The sequence below is a fragment of the Elaeis guineensis genome, chromosome 14 (genome assembly GCF_000442705.2).
Source record: "Elaeis guineensis isolate ETL-2024a chromosome 14, EG11, whole genome shotgun sequence".
Taxonomy (NCBI): domain Eukaryota; kingdom Viridiplantae; phylum Streptophyta; class Magnoliopsida; order Arecales; family Arecaceae; genus Elaeis; species Elaeis guineensis.
The window spans coordinates 68,330,146-68,350,647 of record NC_026006.2 but is presented as its reverse complement, the minus strand read 5'-3'; the positions used below and the strand labels follow the sequence as shown (position 1 = coordinate 68,350,647).

Below are 20,502 nucleotides of genomic sequence, written 5' to 3'. Positions count from 1 at the left end.
TTTTTTTTTTAATAGAGAGGGAACCATGGGCAGTGCAGAACAGCGCACATCGCCCGTGGTGATTAGTTCCTCAGGGTGGATGAAACAAAAAATTTTTTTTTTTGTGCATCGCATTTTGATTTTGCGCATGAACTAATTATTACGAACAGTACGTACGATTCTATACTGCCCACGATGCATAAATAATTTCTTTTAGATCAAAAGGCATTTACCTCTGAAATCAGCATATCAACTGGAATAACAGACACGATTATTCTGTTTTAGCAAGGAGCCAGACAGACATCTATTTTTTTGGCTGAGGTAAGCTATACAAACATATTTTCTTTAAAAGAAATCATAACCGAGCCAAATGCTGCAGAACAAAAATAGATGCATCCCGGTTGCTGAAAGATGACTAAAATGATTACATGGGTAGCATAAAACTGGTCATCCTATACGATGTTCCAATCAACCATCCGTTTGGAGGGTCTTCAAAGAGTTCCCTAGCAGCAGCCAGTCTGGGATCCGGTCACCTCCGTAGCTGCAATCCGTGAACCCGCCAAGCCCATCCAAATCTTGGTCCCCAAGCAATAGCCTCGCGCGAGAAGGGAAGACTTGCTTAATGTTCTAGAAAGTCTCACCCTTCACTTGGACTTTTTCCCGTCCTTCTGGCGTGCCAGCCGCCACCACGGCTCTGTTTAAAAATTCATATCGCCCGCAACGCTGGTTATGATCACCGTCGGTACCATTGCACTCCGGTCTGCTGCATTTATCTTAGGCGCCAGAGCCTGAACCGCGACATCTTCTCTGGCTGATGACCGTGACACCTCATAAATCCCCTTCTTCCTTCTTTCCCTACCACTACTCCCCGTTAATCGGATTCGAAACCATCGTTCTAGGGTTCTTCTCCGCCCTTTCCTCGCCAGTTCATGCGTTAGCTCGCGGAAAAAGATGATCCTTTCCAGGCTCGGACGCTCTCTCTCGCGATCCTCGCGTTCCCGATTCGAAACCGTAAGTTCGTTTCTCATACCCCTCTTTGATCTTTTCTTCGATTATTTTCCGTTTTCTACTCTTCTTATGTATCGGTTTCCATCCGAAGGGCGCTATCTCGTGTGGTCATGGTGTGAGGTCTGGGTGTTCGAAAGAATCCCTGCTGCAATCACCGGTTTTTCGTGGTGACAGTGGAGGTTTGGGGTTTCTGAGGAGTTATTTGACTTCCATTGGAGCGAATAAGGCTCTTGGAGCCAATAATTACCAGCGGGATTGGAGATTCTTGCTTGCGAATCCTAGCTTGAGACGGTTCTTTTCTACTGAATCACCGAACAAGAAGAGTAGGCGTTTAAAGTTTCGATCTTCCAATGTCTGTTTTTTCCCGGGCCCTCTCTCTTTCTTTGGTGGCTCTGTTAAGTTGGAATTTTCTGTTTCATTAATTGCTAGATTATGAGAACTACTACCCGAAGCATAAGAAGGAAACTCCGAAAGGAAATGAGAATAACAAATCGGATTCGAAAGGTATGTGGTATTATTCCATCTTCTTTAGTATTCATTTCAATAGAAGAAGAAAAAGGAGTTTTAATAAACAATCTGTAACACAACCGTTCAAATGGAATAACGGAATGTGATACTTGACAATACTGGTCGTGGAACTGGAAAAAATATGTAATTATCGTCTGAGTGGTGGGTTGTTTTTTAAACGATGTTTACATCAGTTAGAGTCAGAAATCTTGGAATTAGTTTCTTCTATTACCTTGTTTGTTTTTGGATGTTTTGTCAACATCAAAGATATGTTGGTTGCTCCATACAAACATATTCCTTCTGTGCTTTGGAAACTTGTAATGCTGTCGCTATTGGATTTAGGCCCTTGATGTCTTTATAAATGAGCGTATGAGTTTTTGAATGTTTTATGGTGACCTTTTTTGCATAATGAATTCCCAAGTGGTATTTTTACTGAGGAATTCCAAGGTTCTTTCATTTTTTTTCCCGTCTTTTCAGCATTTTCTTGGGTCGATCAGCTGGCATTTGTAGACTCTTGACCAATTATTATTATAGTAGCAAAACTTTCTATCATCATGGTACCTATCGATTTACAATTGTGGGGCAACAGTTTGTTATTTCAGCTTCTTTATGTTTTCCATCAAATCAATGACATTGTTGGACGTGAGACAATAAAAGTATCTTGCCAACATTCAAATTGGATGTCAAACCAAGTAAACAACAAGATTGATGATCTAGAAAATAATGATATGGTAGAAGAGATCTCCAACCATTTTGAATATCCAAATATTAGAGATCCTATACACAGTCATCTGATCCCAGATAATTGACAAGATATGAAATTTTGATGATCATGATCACTTCCAAAATATATGAAGATCTTCACCATTGCAAATTTCTTCAATCCATGGAAAACTTGGTTCGGATCAATGAGATCAAAATTGATATAGACTTGCTTGCGAACAATAATTTTAGCTAGTCTAGTTCTCATGAGAACAATAATTTTAGCTAGTCTAGTTTTCATGAACCAAGTTTATGTGCCCAAAAGTTAAGCCAAGGGATGCGCCTAACGGCCCTATCTTGACAAGCCACAAGGCAAGGACTGGTCATGAGGCACCTGGATCGTTCCATATATAGTTTCTCTACGGTTGTCAGTTGATGTTACAGAAGATAAGGATATATCTTTATTCATGTTCTGTGAAAAATATAGTAGTTTTGCAAAGCTTACTTGCGTTTTAGAGGAGACTTAACATCTGTATTTAAAACCTCGAAAAGAAAGTGTACCATGGTTTCAGAGTATCTTACTTTTGTAGCTTAGGTTGTTAGAGGGATTGCTCCAGTCAAACTCAAAGTGAAATTGATCAAAATTGGTCCCATCCAGGTACATTAAATTTGAGTTAAAGTAGAGTGCCTCTGTAGTCATTATGGATGGGTACTTGGTGCCTTATAGCCCTTGTTTTTGTTGCATGAAAGTAAGGTCTTTGTTCTGAGTTTGAGATGGATTTAGGGTAAATAGATGTTGATGTATTTGGTATATTTTTACATATATTAGCTACCATAGAAAGGATTTACTTGATCCTGAACAGGTACCTACCCTAAAAGGACTTGATCTAAATAGATGTTGATATATTTGGTATCTTTTTGCATATTTAGGGCTAGGCTTGAGTCTGTTATCAACGAAAATTTTCCAAGTCAGACTTGACCTGGCTCGGCTTCATGTTTGATATTCAGAGTCTGAGCTTGGCCCAATGCATATCCTAAAAGCCCAGTTTGGCTTGGCTTAATGGCCCGAACCAACCTAGGTGCCCCATGTGTTGTGTGTGTGTGTGTGTGTGTGTGTGAGAGAGAGAGAGAGAGAGATGGAGTTCCTAGCCTTTATTTCTTTGGCTAGGTTGGGGCTGAGGGCTGGGGAGGAAGGTAGTGGGGCTGGGCGGGTGGCAAAGAGGGCAGCTGGCTTGGTGGGACCTAGAGAGAAGGGGTGAGAGGAGTAGTGGTGGCTGGAGGTGTAGAGAGCAGTGGCAGTTTGGCTGGTGGGGAAGCACAAATAGAGAGAGGAGGCGGAAGAGGTTGGAGTAGAATCGACGGGGCAGCTAATGACGTATGCGTTAAAGAAGAGGATGGGGGATTACAGTTTTAGCCTTTAGAGCTCTCAATTCTCCCCCTTCCCTTCTATTTCACATTTTTAATTTTAAAATAATTAAAAATATATTATGATATATAATTTATAATATATAGATAATATATATAACATATAGTCAGGCTAGGCTAGGTTAAAAATGCCAAGTTTGAGCCTGATGTGACTCGATGGGCCAAAGACCCTTTCCCAAGCCTGGCAAAATTGGGCCCAATCAGGCCAACTTTGGTCAAGTCTTATTGCAATTGAAACTCTAGAGGATGGAAGGACATGACTCTTGCTGTTATGAGACAGTCTTCGGTTGTGCAGAGATATGTGACTAGTCGAAGAAAAGTATTCCAAATTGCAGCAAGCTGGTGTAATCAGACCCAGTGACACCCATAGTGGTCAGAAACTGAAACTAGGTCAATGTCCATTTTATAAGCAGTTCATACATTTCAAAGTCAACATGAATGGGGATATTATGGGAGGACAACATATAAAATCTATTAGATTGGAAAAAAAAAATCCCTCTTTGACCTGAGTTCGAGTATTATGTTCTATTTAAGATCTACCTTAATCTGGATACTACATCAACACAATTGGAATCCTCTTAAGATTATTTGTATTATTTATACGTGGATGGAACTTCATCCACGGAATCCTCGTTAAGGTGACTTATATTATTTGCAAGTAAAAACATGTAATTATTCTAAAAAAGCAACTTGTCTGCATGTGTGTATGTGAGAGATATTTTGATTTTAGTTTTTCTATGTAATTTCTCAGAAGTAGTAACCTTTAATATACCATTGATCAGTAAACAGAAGTGTTAACATGGTTGTCAGCCATCACTTATGCAATCCTCCACCATAATGGAAATACTTGCAATACCTATGCTGAGAGAATATTGTTTCCATCATTTAGTAAAACGATATGTCAAAAAGCTTGCATTTTGTGAAAGGAATTTCATTTAGTGTATAGCAAATGAGGTCAGATTTATGTGACATTTCATATTTCTTTCAGCATTTACATATTGTGTTTTTGCTGGATCTTTCAAGTGGAAATTATTTGCAGCAATTTATTTATTTATTTATTTATTTATTTTTGTTGCTTTCTTTTAGAGAATTCCAATACAGAAGATCAGGGATATTTTCAGGAGAATTTTATGAAACAGTTGCTGAGTTACCTCACTCCTATACTGTTTATTGGACTATTGCTTTCATCCTTTTCATTGGGCTCTTCTGACCAAAAAGAGGTTAGTCCTGCATTTATGACCAATTAAGTGATTTTACATTTCATCTGTTTGTTGTCACTTCTAAATAATAGGATTCCTTGATATTTTTATTCAATCACATGCCACCAGTAACTTGTTCCATGCAGAAAAATAAAGTTGTGTTGTCCTGAGAAGACTGAATTTGTAGTTTTTCAGTAATAGTAGTTTGTGCCTAGATATCAATGTAATTTCTTGCTTTTCCATTTTTCTGATGTCAGATGATTTTAATGTTATTTCTTACAGATTAGTTTCCAGGAGTTTAAGAATAAGCTGTTGGAACCTGGTTTAGTGGATCACATTGTTGTGTCCAATAAATCAGTTGCAAAAGTGTATGTCAGAAATTATCCAAAGATAAGCAAGCAAACGGAGGACAATGAGATCCAACGATCCCCAACAAATATGCCTCCCGGGCATACTGGTAGCCAGTATAAGTATTACTTCAACATTGGAACTGTGGAATCATTTGAAGAAAAATTGGATGAAGCTCAGAAAGCCTTGGGGATAGATCCTCATGATTATGTCCCTGTCAGATATATTTCTGAAGTAATTTGGTACCAGGAATTGCTTAGATTTGCTCCAACATTGTTTCTTGTGGGGCTTATTTACCTGATGGGGCGAAGAATACAAGGCGGATTTAGCATAGGTGGTGGTGCAGGAAGGGGGAATCGTGGGATATTTAACATTGGAAAAGCTCAAGTGACAAAGATGGATAAGAATTCAAAAAATAAGGTCAGCATCTCACTTGCACATTAGCCCTTTCCTCCCATCTGTAATGTTCACCTTTAACTATTGTGGGTTGATTACAGGATAAGGATTGAATTATGATACTACCAATAGTTGCATTGGAGAGCATATTCATCATGATCAGTTCCATCTTTTTGATGCTTTATATAATGACTTTTGCTTGATCATTTTAGTTGAATGGGTAGTGATGATTTTGTACCTGTATGTCTGGTCCAGGTATTCTTTAAAGATGTAGCTGGCTGTGATGAGGCCAAACAAGAAATTATGGAATTTGTGCACTTCTTAAAAAATCCAAAGAAATATGAGGAACTAGGAGCGAAAATTCCCAAAGGTGCCCTTCTTGTAGGCCCTCCTGGTACAGGGAAAACACTTCTTGCAAAAGCAACAGCTGGGGAATCTGGTGTACCTTTCTTGTCTATTGCTGGTTCAGATTTTATGGAAATGTTTGTTGGTGTTGGACCTTCCAGAGTGAGGAACTTGTTTGCAGAAGCCCGACAGTGTGCACCTAGCATAATTTTTATTGATGAAATTGATGCAATTGGTCGAGCAAGAGGCCGTGGAGGCTTCTCGGGTTCCAATGATGAGCGTGAAAGCACACTAAATCAATTACTCGTGGAGATGGATGGATTTGGAACAACCTCTGGGGTGGTTGTACTTGCTGGCACCAATCGGCCTGATATCTTGGATAAGGCCCTGTTAAGGCCAGGTCGGTTTGATCGTCAAATTACAATCGACAAACCTGACATAAAAGGACGTGATCAGATATTCCGTATATATCTTAAGAAGATCAAGATGGATAAAGATCCATCATATTACTCCCAAAGGCTAGCTGCCCTTACGCCTGGATTTGCTGGCGCTGACATTGCCAATGTTTGCAATGAGGCTGCTCTTATAGCTGCAAGAAGTGAAGAAACACATGTTACAATGCAGCATTTTGAAGCTGCTATTGATCGTATAATTGGTGGTTTGGAGAAGAAAAATAAGGTAACTTTACTTCAATGTTCATTTCATTTCCTATTTTCTATTTATGGTTGTTCAGTTATTATTCATACTATTTTTCTTAACCTCTCTTTAAATATTGTTATCTTAACTATTGTGCGGTCCCTCTTCATTTGTGTTGCTGTTATTACCATGAACCTTTTTTAGTACTATCATTTAAGTTATTGTTGAAATTATTAGGTTGCTTTGATAGACACTCTTCTCTTCTGTTGCGAGAACTTTATCATGTTTGATGATTTATATTTGGTAATTTTCTGTTGAGTGACATTGTGCTTATTCTTTTTTTTTTTTGGCTGCTATTGAAGTTAATCAACAAGGCTTATGCCATTAGACATTCTTAAACATGTAAACATAATCCATGCATAAGAATTGAGATTAGAAAAATGCCCATCTATTTTTTTTATTTTTCTTGTGTTTTCTTCAAAGAATTTTGTTTTCAAGATAAATCCTTTCAGCCTTCATCATCACTTGCACTGTGCTGGATCTATTTGCTTTTCCAGCTTCCCCTTCTCCCATGCTATCCCCAGCTGTCTAAATGGTTGGCTACCATAACATGAGTTTAAGCTCTTTGGGATGCTCAACTATTGTCTTATTTGCTTAGCAATGGATTTTCAGCAAATGGTCTCCCCAGCTATTATATGCATTGCTGGTCATGCTTCCTAGTCTTGCTGGATGTGCGCTAGGTATTCTTCAAGTATCACTGTTGATGTTTTGTGGGATGGTAAAAAATTATGGTTTTTGTTTTGGTTGGATTTGCAAATTCAGTGTGGATTATTTGAAAGTGAGGAATGGGAAACATTTGAGGAAAAGCTCTCCTTCATTAAACTTCTCACGTAGACACATAAAATTGACAGCTCTTTCTAGTTTGTAGGTTCTTCAACAAAGAGGGTTTGTTCAGCTTGGGAAGCAATTGCTTGGTATCTGATTGGAGCACACAGAATTCCCGTTTTAACAATGAAATCAAATTAACACCTGTAACTGTCTGCATGCACTGTTCTTGATGTCAGTTTTGATGGAATCAATGTTTTAAAAAGCTGGGCCCTTCCTACTTTGGTGGTCCGGGGTTTTTTATGCTATATAGAGCAATACCTCAAATGGAGGCAAAAGACCTTGTTGTATTCTTGAGACAAGTAGGCCATAGATTGATGCATCTCTCCTTGGCTGTAGTTGGTTGGAAGTAAATGCTTGAAAGTGAAGGTGCCCACTTTCTGAAACCTTCTCTGAAGTCAAGGTTTAAAATTAGCAGTTTGGTCTTCATTTTTATGGAGCTAGAGACACATATTTGACAAACTTTCACCAGAACCCCACTTTGGTTCTGCCACTCACATAAGAAGTGAATCTTGGCACTGTTATTCCTTGGGCTCATGGTGGAATGCCCTAATGGAAGGAGGGACATAGGTCAGGAGAAGTTACATCTTTCTTCCAAATGCTTAGGTTAGGCAACAAGCTTGCAAGCTTTCTTTTTATGCTTAGCTGAGCTGACAAGCGTATGGGCTTTCTTGGTCTTACTGGTGGTTCTAGAGTTTGTAAACTATTTCAGTGAACTGCTTTCACTTTTATTTCAGGTTTGTTCCCTTGTGCGTTTTCTTGTTAACTGATGTATTGTGTATCCTATTCCCCAACTTTTTCTGACCAATTAAAAGAAAATAGATTAAACACATTCCATTGACAATTTGTGGTCTAAATTGATGAAAGGTACATCTTCAGTTATCAGGCAATCCTGCTGTTTAAAATTATCTGTAATAACAGGTTGTTTGGAGTAAAAGTCCAATGTTGCCGACATCTTGTGCTCCATGAGACATGAATAATATCAGTGTTTAGTATTCAACAATGTTAAACCTTGTCTAGTGATCTTTTGGCATCCTTATGCATCGATAGAGCTACTGAGAACATGTAGCACTCTACAAGGCGTATTACATGTATATAACTGGCTCAAAAACATTCATGGACTTCCTGAAAATTTAACAGTACAAATATCAGGAAAAATATATTAGCTTGTACCACTGATAGCCAATTTAAAACTCTGTACTCAGTTTTTCAACTATATTAATATCAACATTTTTATAACCAAAATTCCAGACTGAAGCTTGTTATGCTTCGAATTCTCCTGCTAATGCTACAAAGATTTTTATCCTGACTTTGTCACTGTAATTGGCCAAGCTGATGCCATTATCTTGTTGGTAGGCGATCAGCAAGCTGGAACGTCGAACTGTTGCTTACCATGAATCAGGTCATGCTGTTGCTGGATGGTTTTTGGAGCATGCAGAGCCTTTACTTAAAGTTACCATAGTTCCACGTGGAACTGCGGCATTGGGCTTTGCCCAGTATGTGCCAAATGAAAACCTCCTAATGACCAAGGAGCAGCTTTTTGACATGACATGCAGGACACTGGGTGGGCGTGCATCTGAAGAGGTAAAAAACTGTCTCCCTTCTCACTTTCATCTATTAAATAATCAGGTTCCATGCAAGAAGTTAAAAAAAGAAAAAAGTGAAAAGGATGGAAAATTAAAACTTAGATATGTTATTATGAAAATTTTGAAAGTAGCTTATATCTTTCTCTTTTTCCTGATAGTGTGATATTGCACTTGATACCATTTAACTATAATAACTGAAAGTAGTATTTGATAGTTCCTTTCATAATTCACATATACGGCTTAAATCAATGCATCTCAGTAAAATGGCGTCAGTGTATATTGTGGTATGTCATGCAGTATTTTTTTTTTTTTCTGTGATATTCTCTTTAATTGGACTTTTTTTAAACAATTGGAGTTTTTGCTAAGAATCTTTACTGGATTAAGTATTAGGTGGGAAATGAATATCATTGTTTATGCATGTAACATATGATCGTTGAACTATACAGGTCACCTTCTGTTTTCTCTTTCCCTGTCAATCAAATATTCCATCTTAACAATGTTTGAATTGAATGCTCTGATCATGTTTTGGAATCTGCTGTTTCTTGAAAGCATGATGTCGTAGGTGCATCTGCTTCTGCTCATCTATGTGTTTTTCAGAACCTTTTGACAAAGTAGTAAGCCATAGACTTTTAGTTTGGTTAACAGAATATGTGACTGTTTATGGACACGCCATTTGTGTTGAAGTTCCAATTGTAACCAAGACTGTTGCGCACCTTTTAAAAGGTTGTGCCATACTGCGTCACTGGTTGATGATCATAAAACTGAAATGGTGGATTTCTTTATTAATGTCGTGCCAGTTCCATTAGTTGCCTTGTGCACTTCAGTCCTGGAGTATAATTTGATTGATTACAAACTTAACTCCTTTGCAAAGTGATGATATATGAAAATCACAAAGAATAAATAAAAGCACAAAAGTGTATTAGATCACCCACCATTCAATGCATTTAGCTTAATGTTTTGTGCGGTGACTGATAGATGGTTTAACCATGACAAGAACTTAGTCATTTTTTATGGGTTCCTTAGGTCTTGTTGGGGAAGATTTCTACTGGAGCTCAAGACGATTTGGAGAAAGTGACCAAGATGACTTACGCTCAAGTAGCGGTATACGGTTTCAGTGACAAGGTTGGGCTCCTTTCATTTCCGCAGAGAGATGATACTTTCGAAATGACCAAGCCTTACAGCAGCAAGACCGCAGCAATTATTGATTCAGAGGTGAGGGAATGGGTTACCAAGGCCTATCAGAGAACAGTGGAACTGATAAAGGAACACAAGGATCAAGTAATCCAGATCGCTGAGCTGCTATTGGAAAAGGAGGTCCTGCACCAAGATGACTTAGTCAGGGTCCTTGGTGAGCGCCCATTCAAATCGAGCGAACCAACAAATTATGATAGGTTTAAACAAGGGTTCCAAGAGGAAGCGGAGGATGAGGGTAGAGAACCTTCAAAGGCCATTGAGGAAGATGACAGGTCGTCATCACTCAGTGGGGAAGTTGTGCCCACATAGCCAGGGTGTTTTGGCAAGGTATACTCAACATATAAATTTCCACATTTATTTTTCCTTGTATTCGAGAAACTGTACAAATCAGCATCTGCATAAGACAAACACCTTGCCGTGTAAGCTTAATTCTTTTTCGCTATTCATTTGTCATAAATTTATTGAGATTTGACAAATTTGGGCGGAGAATTCTCCCTGCTATTGTGGTCCAATACAGCAAAGCAGGCGTGGTTTGTGTTTTCAGGCTTTAATTATTTAAAGAGTTTTGGTTGTGTTGGATGTTGGTATTGTTTGCTGAAAACTAGTGTCCCCAATCAATTATTCTGGTTTGCGTGGTGGGTCATCAGAAAAGGAGAGCCCGTCGCCTGGGAATCTCATCCTTCCTCTGACCTTTTGAGTGGATGATCGGGGAGGTTAAAACAATTGGGATATCAGAAAATTATATTTTATGTCTGCTTAACTCAAAAACAGCTGCATCCTTATCATTAGCGTAGGTCCCTTGGTTCATTGCCATGCTTGCGTTGGTCTCTTGTTTTACTCTCACCCTTTGGACCCATACTCGAGCCACTTCCAGTGATTTCTGAAATCCTTCAGATCTTGGGTTCATTGCTTAACAACCTAACATTTACGTGCTATTCTGACGTATTCTCGAGGCTTGATTGCCCGGCAATTTGGTTAGCGATAAATAATTGATCTTCTGGCTGGCAGGGTCGTTCAAATCATAATCATGCATGAATGATGTGGACAGGCTTTCGGCTGGAGTCTGTGGGCCAATGATATCGAAGGCTTCTATAATAATGAAGACAAAATGGATTGGGCCTGAAGACGGATCCTAGGTTTGGAATCTGTGGAGCCACTAGAAAATTTGCAGAAGCAGAAAGAGCTAAAACTGATGGAGCTTTCACTTGCTCAATATTTTTTTTTTTTTAAATTTATTTTGTGGTAGCAAGTTACTCAATATTTAACAATCTTCCTATGAACAAGAAAAGAAGATCCAAAGAGCCTGCTCTCCACGGACTTCCTTGCTGTGATAGTTCATTCACCTGCCCCGTTGGATTGTTGCGTTTTTTTTCTCTTATTGTGTTCCTTCGCCGCTACGCGACTTCAGGTCGGTCATTTCAAATTGAGTGGTCTCACCGTCCAAACCTTCTATTTTTTGCAGAAACAATCACAAGCATGAGAATTGTCTTGGGACGTCAGGTCGGTCCTTTCAAATTATTAGTATATGTGAATTATTAGTTTATGAATTTATAATATTTATAGTATATGTGAATTATATAACCCCAGGTTTGTATGGTCATAGCTTGATCACGTATTTTAAAAGATGCTTCTATACTATCTTTAATTGTATGTTGAAGAACAAAGATTAACTTATTAACAAGGGACTATTTTTAACTTATAACGCCACAGAGGTAGAAATATTTCGTTCCAAAATCAAATTTCTTGAAGTTCCACGAAATCAGCAAAACATTAAGGAAAACATAAAATATTATATATTTCATCTGATTTTCTTTTTTTTTATTTTATAAAGTTTGCTTATTTTGACTGAATTTTTGTTTAGCATAAGAGTTGACATCACATTTTAGACAGAACTAGAGCCAAGGGTCATAGATTATAGCCTACTATACAAAACACTAGTTCTTTCCCATTCATTATTTAAGTCTGAATAAAAGCTACATTGTGAATAAAAAAAATGAAATAATCCCAATTGTCAATCATTTCATTTCACGACAAGTTGTAATAATCAAGTATGACTCCAACAGAGTAGTATAATATACACATATATGTTGCTCCGTCATATTGCCCTTCAATGTTTTCAAGCAAGTTGAACGTTGCAGGAAGAGGAGGCTTGTTGAGCGGTCTTTATCATCCATGTAGAGGTTGTCAATCATAAAAAAAATTTAGAATAAATAAGATAATATCTAGCAGAAATTGAACCTAATCACTTTTTTGGTGTTGAAACATAACCATCAGGATGCGCATGAATAATTGGTGGCACTGGGAATGATTATTTAATAGAGCACTCCGGCCTCGGTGCTTTCATATATACCGCATACTCTTCTTCTTCTTCTTTTCTTCTTTCGACCACCCCTGCATGCTTCACCTGTCCATCACCAAATTCCGTGGTCAGCCCGACTCGGCGCTCCATGTCCCCGAATGAAAACACCGTGTGAAATCAAAGAGATTCCTCTTAGTAAAAAACGATGGGTGGCAAAATATGTTTTATTACGATCAATGCTCTTTGAATTAAAAAAAATGAAATCAAAGTCTCATGTGTAATCCGTGTGTTTGTGTGTGTGTGAGAGAGCGAGAGAGAGAGTGACCCCCAAATATCTTGGGCGGAGCAGCTTATCTGGCACAGAAATAACAATACCAGCAATTATTGTAGGGAGACATGTGAACGCATTTTTGTCCTTCCATTTGGGCACTTCTTTACTGTCACGAGTCGTACTCACTGTACTGCACCCATCACTCAGGATGCACAATAAAGGGTTGGACCACATGTGGTGTCACATACACCGCATTCCAGCTAGCATGGCTGCTCATGGAATCGTTATAGTATACACTCACTGGCAAACCCACCAATGCAGCGCTCACCTTGGAATGGATGGCTCTCCTTCCTGCCAGCCGTGATAAACCGACGGCAGTGGAACACCGGAGGAGATCCTTTTTTTTAAAAAAAATAGAGGACGACAGTTTTAGATAAATCCATCGATTGAAAGCTTCGAATGTCGACAAATCATTGCACTGTTGGCTTATCACGTCTCCGTTCGGAGTTTCACGCCACGTGTCCCACCTTGCCAACCTATAAGCTCTGCCGGGGGGTGGGGGGAGAGTTATGGGCATCCCGCTGCCACGCGTTTCCACTAGCTGGATGTCAAATTCCACATAAATATATGCTCCAATAATTGCCTCCTAACATAACTACAGTGGCCTTTCCCACAGCTTCATTAGACACGTGGGAGTTCCGTGGACTACACACATGTCTCTTCGGGGCAAATAACTCACGCCTATCTTTCCCAGGCTAGATGCTTTGATACCATGCCTGGACCATCACGTGACCCAAGCTGACTTGTTGGAGTAAAAAACGGGATTAAGTATTAAAAAAATATTAACCGCACCTGCTTCGAAACACACTACGATCAACACCCTTGGTGGATCGATTCTACTTTGCATGGTGCCCACGTATCAGGGCAGATATATATAAAAATAATAAAAAAATCTCTACGCTACATACTTTCCAGTTTCCCCATGTGAGATAATACAATCAAGATTCTCCATGATGCACAATTTTTGATGGCTGCCATTTAAAAATGAATGATCATCAAATAACATACATATTATATTATACATGACATATATTATTTAATGATCATCTATTTTTTGATATTAGTGATCGAGAGCTGTACAACAATTTGTACCAAACATCATAGAGAATATGTGTTCGGGAGAATTTATAGATATACTAATTCTTTCTATTTATAGTAGATGATAAGCGCCAAATTCTTCAATTATTAGGCACTCGATCAATTATATCATTAGATTTTTCATCAATATGGCATTGAAAAAAAAAAAAAAGAAACTTGTAAAAATTGAGAACATCCATGGCAGATCAATCAAATCATCACAAGCCGAACAACAATCGCGTAAGTTAAATGAATTGACAGGTAGCTGGATTGCCTGCACTCTGTACTATCCCTCAGCAATTAAGTGCAAAAGCAATTTATGCTATGGAAAATTGTTTTGGATCGTATGCAAAAGTCCTCCGGATAATGCAAGAAAGAGGGACGTATATCATTTGGCCGGCGAAGAGGATGCTTTTTCTACAAATCGTGACCAAACCATTTTATTCCGTGAAGTTACGAACCAAACCCCTCCACCATTGAGCTTATTTCTACCGACCGGCAAACTATGAAATTGAAACCTTGGTCAGCACTCTTTGTGGCGACAATTATTTATCGGCTTAGAGAAGCCCCCCACGAGAGACGTATGACTACGACCACCATCCGGTGAAGTGCCCCCCTCCTACGCGTCTTTTCAATCGTCACGGATGACACCGTTGCTTCCCCCGTCCTAGCTCCAAAGGGCCAGATATTCCTAGACTGCTGTGTTTGAACGGTCCCCATTTCTCTAGAAAGAAACAGTTTCGTAAATAATTTGGACTTCGACAGGCGATTAAACCGTGTGTCACGTCAGTTGGGATCTACCATTCTACCAATTATTTTGTGAAAGCTGGCAGGCGAGGAATCGAGGAACCTTTTTCTCCCGTTTTTTTTTTTTTGTTCGTAATTAATTTAAGAAAAATCTTAATTACTACCAATCGCGTTTAGAAGGGCCAACGGTTCGCCTATTTAAACCCGGGGAACCCGACCTCTCTTCTTCCCCCTCCGCCTTCGATTTCGCCATTCCTCTCTTCGAGGAAAAACCCCAGCTTTTGCCCTCCTTCGATCTCTCGCTGCGTCCCTATTGATCTCTTCCGCATTGCGTATTTGATATTTGGACGTTTGAATCCGGTATCTTCCCCATCCCTGTCCTCCGACTTTTCTTGCTTGCTTTCCCGAGAAAAATCTCGACGAAGACCTGTTTTCGTGAAGAAATTTTCTAACTTTTTGTTGATTGCTCGATTATTTCGCTACTTAATCAAATGCATTCTGTTTTGGAGGTTTTGCAATCTATGGGCCTCTGATGAAGGAGAGCTAAATGATGAATCTTTTTTTTCCCCCCCCAAAGATTATATCGTTTGGGCTTTGGGATAGCCTTCTCGAACTTAGCTTGTCAAGTGCCTCTTTCGTGGGGGAGTTTAAACTTAAATGGCCTGAATTTTTTTTTTTTTTTTTTTGGCCCGTACTGAAAAATGGGAGGTTTTAATACAACCATATGTTTTATAAATTTGAGGAAGACGGGGCTTTCATTTAATTCAGTTCATATTCATTAGCTACCGAGAAACGTATAATGCACCTTCTTGGATGATTGGATGTTATATTTTGAGAAAAATAATCATCCTTCCCATCTCCATTTTGCTGGTTTTGTTCGATATGACTAAGACCTTTCTGTTCTTCTTTTGAAGTCCTAGTAGATCGAAATGGAATTTGAGGACCGATACCGACCGGCACAGACACCTAATTATGATTGCCTTCTCTTTGGTATGTATTCTGCTTTGGAGTTTTATTCTAAGACATACTATTTGAGTAAAACAAATATTTACCAATTCTATGCTTTATAACAACATATAGATCTCGACGATACTCTATACCCTTACGGCTCTGGCATAGCAACCGAGTGCCGCAAAAACATTGGAGGTGTGCATTCACTTCTCTGAATTTTGTTGATGGTTTCTCTATGTCATATTTAGAGAGTTTGCAGCGGGCACGTCTGGCTCATAACTATTGCTATTATGTTCAGATTATATGATCGAGAAGCTAGGGATTGAGGAGAGCAAGATCTCAGACATGTGTAATATACTGTACAAGCACTATGGGACAACCATGGCCGGTCTCAGGGTATGATACATAACGTTTTCTCCTGTTCTTAATATCTGAAATTACTATTCTACTTGTTTTCTTATATGTTTTCTACTATATGTTGCCCAGGCCATTGGCTACACTTTTGATTATGATGATTACCACAGGTAATGAATGCCACATCTTCCATCCTTGTCGGTTACTACATTCGGTGTCTATAATTTTGTGATGGTCTATGTTATATTAACCATATATTTTGGTATTCAACAGTTTTGTTCATGGAAGATTACCTTATGACAAGTTGAAGCCAGATCCTATCCTTAGACATCTTCTCCTAAGCCTGCCAATTCGCAAAGTGGTAAGTTTCTCAAACACTCCTGCATGGAATGGTAAATGCTCCTGCTAAGATTTACTGTAATCTGATGCATGTGTCTTTGCTACCGTAAAACAGATTTTCACAAATGCTGATAAGGTCCATGCAGCCAAAGTACTTAGCAAGCTGGGGTTGGAAGACTGTTTTGAAGGAATTATATGCTTTGAGACTCTGAATCCACCAACTGATCCGTCTTCACCATCCGACGCACCACCACAGCAGACGTCTTCGACATCCTCAAGCACTTCTCTCAGCCAGATGCTGGTTCCGATCTACCGAAGACACCAATTCGGTGCAAACCATCCACAGATTCTATGGAGCATGCTCTCAGAATCGCCAACATTAACCCCCAGAGAACAGTGAGACTCCTTCTCTGCATATCAGCTTAACATTATAGGACCATCCTAAGAACACATATAAGCTTTACTGCTCAAAATATTCTTGGTGAATTGTGCTAAATACTGATGTTGTGTATTGCTGCAAATTGCTTTCCAGATTTTCTTTGATGACAGTGTCCGCAATATCCAGTCAGGCAAACGCATTGGTCTCCATACAGTGCTGGTGAGCCCCTTTGCTACCCATGTTTCTTTGATGCAAGTTTTGTTCCTGGGCTGGGAGTGGGTTGGTTTGAGATTGGGTATGGTTATATGATCGATTGCTGCCTTAATTTGTTTGATTCAGGTGGGCACTTCGCATAGAGTCAAAGGTGCAGACCATTCATTGGAGAACATCCACAACATCAGGGAAGCGTTGCCTGAGCTGTGGGAGGATGCTGAGAAATCAGAGGATGTCCGATACAAGGGCAAGCTTGCAATCGAGACATCTGTGACTGCTTAATGCTTTTTGCTTCCATCTAATTCGTCTCAGATGGAGAGGACTCATCCTCGCAACCTAGCTCTGCTTGCTTGCTTCATCCTTGTAATTATGGTTGGAGGAGGAGTGATGTTTGGAATGGGCAGGATGCACCCCCATTTTGTCAATTGATATGTATGCAATATTATTGAGAAATAAATATTGTTATTTTCTATACCCTATAGCTGGGTGGATTTAACGTTACATTGTTGTCAATATTCGTACAAAATTAGATCATATTTTATTATTATTTTTTTTTTTTAAAAAGAAGAAGGCTCAAAGATTGCTTGCTGCCTTTGGAATTGGTAGATACTCCATTTTTTTTTTTTTCAGATACAAATGGACGATCACACAGTTCTGATACGAATATAGCCTAAGGAATCAAAAAAGAGTATATCAAAGAGTATATCCCTTAAGCCTTAGGGCCAAACATCACCCGGACGCCAGCTCCAATCATCGAAGTAATCAGCAACGAAGGAAGCCATCCAGTCTGCTACACTGTTGGCTTCTCAGAACACATACTGAGTGGATGCATTAGTGCACTGACGAAGCGCCCTCCATATATCTCTGAGGAACGGGTGAGCCTCGCGATACTTGGCTCCACTCCTGATCCAGCAGATAACCATCATTGAGTCCCTCTCAATGATGATCCTACCAGCCCTCAGCTCTCGGGTCGCACATAGCACACCAGCCCATGCAGCACGAAGCTCGGCACTAGGGACGGACGGCTCCAATAGCGGTGAGCCCCCTGCAGCAATCAATCTCAAGTCCTGATCCCGAATGACGTATCTTGAGCCACCTCTGCCCCCTCTGACACTGTTATCGAAATTGATCTTGACGAATCCAAAGTGTGGGGACTCCCTAGAAAAGAAAAAAATCCTTTGAGATGCTGCAAACATAGCCAGGGAGTCCCAGGAACTCAGGTCGTGCAAGGGTAGCTCGGTGGAGTCGAAGCGGTGATACTTTGTGGCCAAATTGTAGGCCCTCTGTAAAACACATCTAGCAGGAACCACCTCCTCATCAAAACTAAGACTGTTCCGAGACAACTAAATCTGATAGGCAATATAGATAAGATGACAGGCTTCAAGCCAAGCATCATCAGCACTCTGATGGATAGTATCTAGAAAGATGGGAATCCCAGGGCCACTGCCCTCTCTCCATGACTGAACGTCCGTCAATCTCCAAATCAACTCTGCTCTAAGGCAGCGTAGGAGCGCATGATCCGTGGACTCCTTCTCCGAGCCATAGATCAGGCAGACAATCAGAACCTCCACACCTCTCCCTCTGAGAAGCACACGCATCGGGAGCCTATCCCAAACAACCTTTCAGAGGAAAAGCCTGATCCTAGGATGAGCCTCCACCCTCCAAATCTAGATCGTCTCGGTCCTCCTAGCAAGCTCCGGTCTGCGCATGTCGACAAGATCTCTGGTCAGCATCCTGGGGCAGCAAGATCGATCCCACACCCTCCGATCCCGACTCCAATGAACAGGAATCGGAATGATAAGAATCATATCAGCAAGCTGGCCACCAAAGAGATTGGTGACAACCTCAGTCCTCCAGCCTATCCCATCAGCAGTGATCAACTCGCAAACCTCCATATGGTCATCTACCTTAGCGCTGATATAAGTCGGCCAACGTGAGAGAGGTAAGTTGGATATCTAGGAGTCTTGGCTCATATCAATCGAGGCACCATCACCGATCAGCCACCTCACCTAAGCTGCAATACTCAGGCCACATGCGCGATCTCTTTCCAAATGAAGGAACATCCATGCTCGCTTCGAATCCAGGACCCCAGACTCCAATGGCCTTAGTGGGCCCACATCACTCGGCTCCACAAGCAATCAGACTGAGTCAGAAATCTGATTGCATGTCTCACAATCATAGCCTCTCTCCAGACCAAAAGAGGTTGGATCCCGACGCCACCATCACGAGTCAACTGGCACACCACACCCCAAGAAAGTAGATGGACTCCATGCCCCCCTTGATGAGTGCCCCACAAGAAAGCCCGGAACTGCTGCTCAAGACTCCTAAGAGTAGAGCAAGGTATCACGGTGTTCGTCCAAAGATAGACCGGGATGGAGCTCAACACCAATCTCAGCAAAGTGGTCCGACCCATTATAGAAAGCATACTGGGCCTGCCAGCCATCAAGGCGCTCTCAGATCCTCTGCTCCAAATGTCTGTACTCCACCCTCCATATTCTCCACCCAGTGATAGAAACCCCCAGGTAGGTGCTCGAGGATCCCCAGTCAATTGCGGATCGCCTGCTTCATCCGAACTTGAGTCTTGGGACTGAACATGATGGATGATTTATGTAGTTTCACCAGCTGGCCCAAAACCCGACAATAGACCTCCACAATGGTTGCAAAGCACCTCGCATTTTGGAGTGAAGCCCGACCAATAAGCAGACAGTCATCAGCAAAAAGGAGATGCGACAAAAGTAGGTCCCTAGGGTTGGCTGGTAGGGCTCAAGCTCCTCCCTCTGGATAGCCCCTTGGAGCATGCGGGAAATAATCAGCATACAAAATAAACAAGTAGGAGAAGAGGGGGCACCTTTTCTGGAGGCCGCCAGTTGAATAGAAGAAGTCCGTAGGGGCACGATTGATCAGGATGGTAAAGCTCGGATTCTCCATACAGTCCATGATCCAGTCCACCCAGCTAGTGCAGAAGCCGAAATCAAGGAGCGTTCTGCACAAAAAATTCCAGCTTATCTGATCATAGACACGTTCCATGACTAGCTTGATCGCCATCATGCTCTGACGAATAGATGCATGCTGAAGGTCATACATGAACTTCTAGACAAGCAAGATATTATTGGTGATACTTCGACCCCCAACAAAAACTTCTTGCTTCCATGCTCTGAAGTAATCAGACGAGAAATCATCAACTGTAGATATTTGATCAGAATTTTTGTACACATTTTGTAAAGCATGGTGTAAAGATTGACCAATCTAAAATGATCAGGAGCAAGCACGTCCGGTCTAAAATGGCCTGGCTGATCGATACGCCTTTGTTTGTTTGTGAGAATTTTCACAAGAAGAACTTTATATATGTGTTTCCCGAGGCAGATGAATTGAGAAGTTTTTTCCCCTTAGAAAAAGATTAAAAAAAAGTCCTCCACTTTCGATCCATATGTAGCGTGATTTGTTGCGCACTGGGGATGGTGACTACTGAATCATCATTTTTTTTAAAAAAAATGTCAACCACTAAATTTAAAAATCACGAAAAGGACAAAAAGAGATTCCAAGATATTCCATTGGGACATTCAATTCGGTGGGCAATATGGCTGATAGGATCATATACAGAG

At 40.4% G+C, this 20,502-nt stretch overlaps 2 protein-coding genes across 2 annotated transcripts; both read left to right on the top strand.

Annotated features, from left to right (window-relative positions):
* Positions 1 to 352: 352 nt before the first annotated feature.
* On the top strand, positions 353 to 10,789 carry LOC105056920 (ATP-dependent zinc metalloprotease FTSH 8, mitochondrial-like). Its single transcript, XM_073248509.1, has 8 exons — positions 353 to 990; positions 1,079 to 1,310; positions 1,417 to 1,491; positions 4,708 to 4,841; positions 5,103 to 5,588; positions 5,820 to 6,587; positions 8,787 to 9,014; positions 10,040 to 10,789. Exons 1-8 carry the CDS (start codon positions 931 to 933, stop codon positions 10,517 to 10,519), a joined length of 2,463 nt encoding a protein of 820 aa, XP_073104610.1. The 5' UTR covers positions 353 to 930; the 3' UTR covers positions 10,520 to 10,789.
* A 4,059-nt stretch (positions 10,790 to 14,848) lies between these two features.
* On the top strand, positions 14,849 to 17,372 carry LOC105056921 (uncharacterized protein C24B11.05). Its single transcript, XM_010939292.4, is given in 10 exon segments — positions 14,849 to 15,024; positions 15,579 to 15,654; positions 15,745 to 15,810; positions 15,914 to 16,011; positions 16,102 to 16,139; positions 16,243 to 16,330; positions 16,424 to 16,552; positions 16,555 to 16,704; positions 16,841 to 16,906; positions 17,027 to 17,372. Coding segments are annotated over 9 exon segments (852 nt in total). The 5' UTR covers positions 14,849 to 15,024; positions 15,579 to 15,593; the 3' UTR covers positions 17,183 to 17,372.
* The last annotated feature ends 3,130 nt before the right edge of the window (positions 17,373 to 20,502 follow it).

What these genes read in the sequence shown, in the direction of transcription:
- LOC105056920 (XM_073248509.1), top strand. Translation starts at nt 931, where the DNA reads ATGATCCTTTCCAGGCTCGGACGCTCTCTCTCGCGATCCTCGCGTTCC. An exon ending in TGAATCACCGAACAAGAAGA is followed by an intron (nt 1,311 to 1,416) that starts GTAGGCGTTTAA and finishes ATTAATTGCTAG; the next exon opens with ATTATGAGAACTACTACCCG. An exon ending in TAACAAATCGGATTCGAAAG is followed by an intron (nt 1,492 to 4,707) that starts GTATGTGGTATT and finishes GCTTTCTTTTAG; the next exon opens with AGAATTCCAATACAGAAGAT.